Source organism: Corvus brachyrhynchos, unplaced genomic scaffold (assembly GCF_000691975.1).
Source record: "Corvus brachyrhynchos isolate BGI_N302 unplaced genomic scaffold, ASM69197v1 scaffold114, whole genome shotgun sequence".
NCBI lineage: Eukaryota > Metazoa > Chordata > Aves > Passeriformes > Corvidae > Corvus > Corvus brachyrhynchos.
The window spans coordinates 4,558,829-4,559,267 of NW_008238337.1; the positions used below are offsets into that span (position 1 = coordinate 4,558,829).

The 439-nt window shown below is 70.2% G+C and overlaps 1 protein-coding gene across 1 annotated transcript in view; it reads right to left on the bottom strand.

The window, feature by feature from the left end:
• Nucleotides 1-439, bottom strand: part of TRPV4 (transient receptor potential cation channel subfamily V member 4) — an 18,126-nt gene that overhangs the window by 12,975 nt on the left and 4,712 nt on the right. Inside the window, exon 3 of the mRNA XM_017734724.1 lies at nucleotides 161-379. Within this exon, the coding sequence (XP_017590213.1) occupies nucleotides 161-379 (219 nt within the window). The remainder of the gene's footprint in view (nucleotides 1-160; nucleotides 380-439) is intronic.

A 439-nucleotide genomic window follows, 5' to 3' on the forward strand; every position in this document is an offset into this window, starting at 1 on the left:
CCCGTTCCCCGGCAGGTAGTGCACGATGTGCGGCTGGTTGGTGCAGGCGGCCAGCGAGAGGGGCAAGCTCACCTGGGGGACATCACCGGCGCTCCTGTCACCCCTTCCCCGCTGCGGGGGCACCTTGGGGTGCAGACACCCGGGCTCCTTCCCTGCTCACCGAAGTAGAAGTAGCCGCCCTCGCTCTTGGGCTGGAAGAAGCGGCCGCGGGCCTGGGCATGGACGTCTGCTCCTTTCTCCACCAGCAGCTCCACGTAGTGCTTGCAGCGGCGCTCGATGGCGATGTGCAGGGCTGTCTGGCCTGTGACACCACCGCCCGTCAGCCACCGCCTTGCCCCGCGACATCCCCCGAGTCCCAGCCTTCCCAGCTCCCCGAATCATCCCAGTGTTCCCCATGGCCAGGCGGGGCCAGGGGGGGGCCCCACCCCCCCCCTCGCGC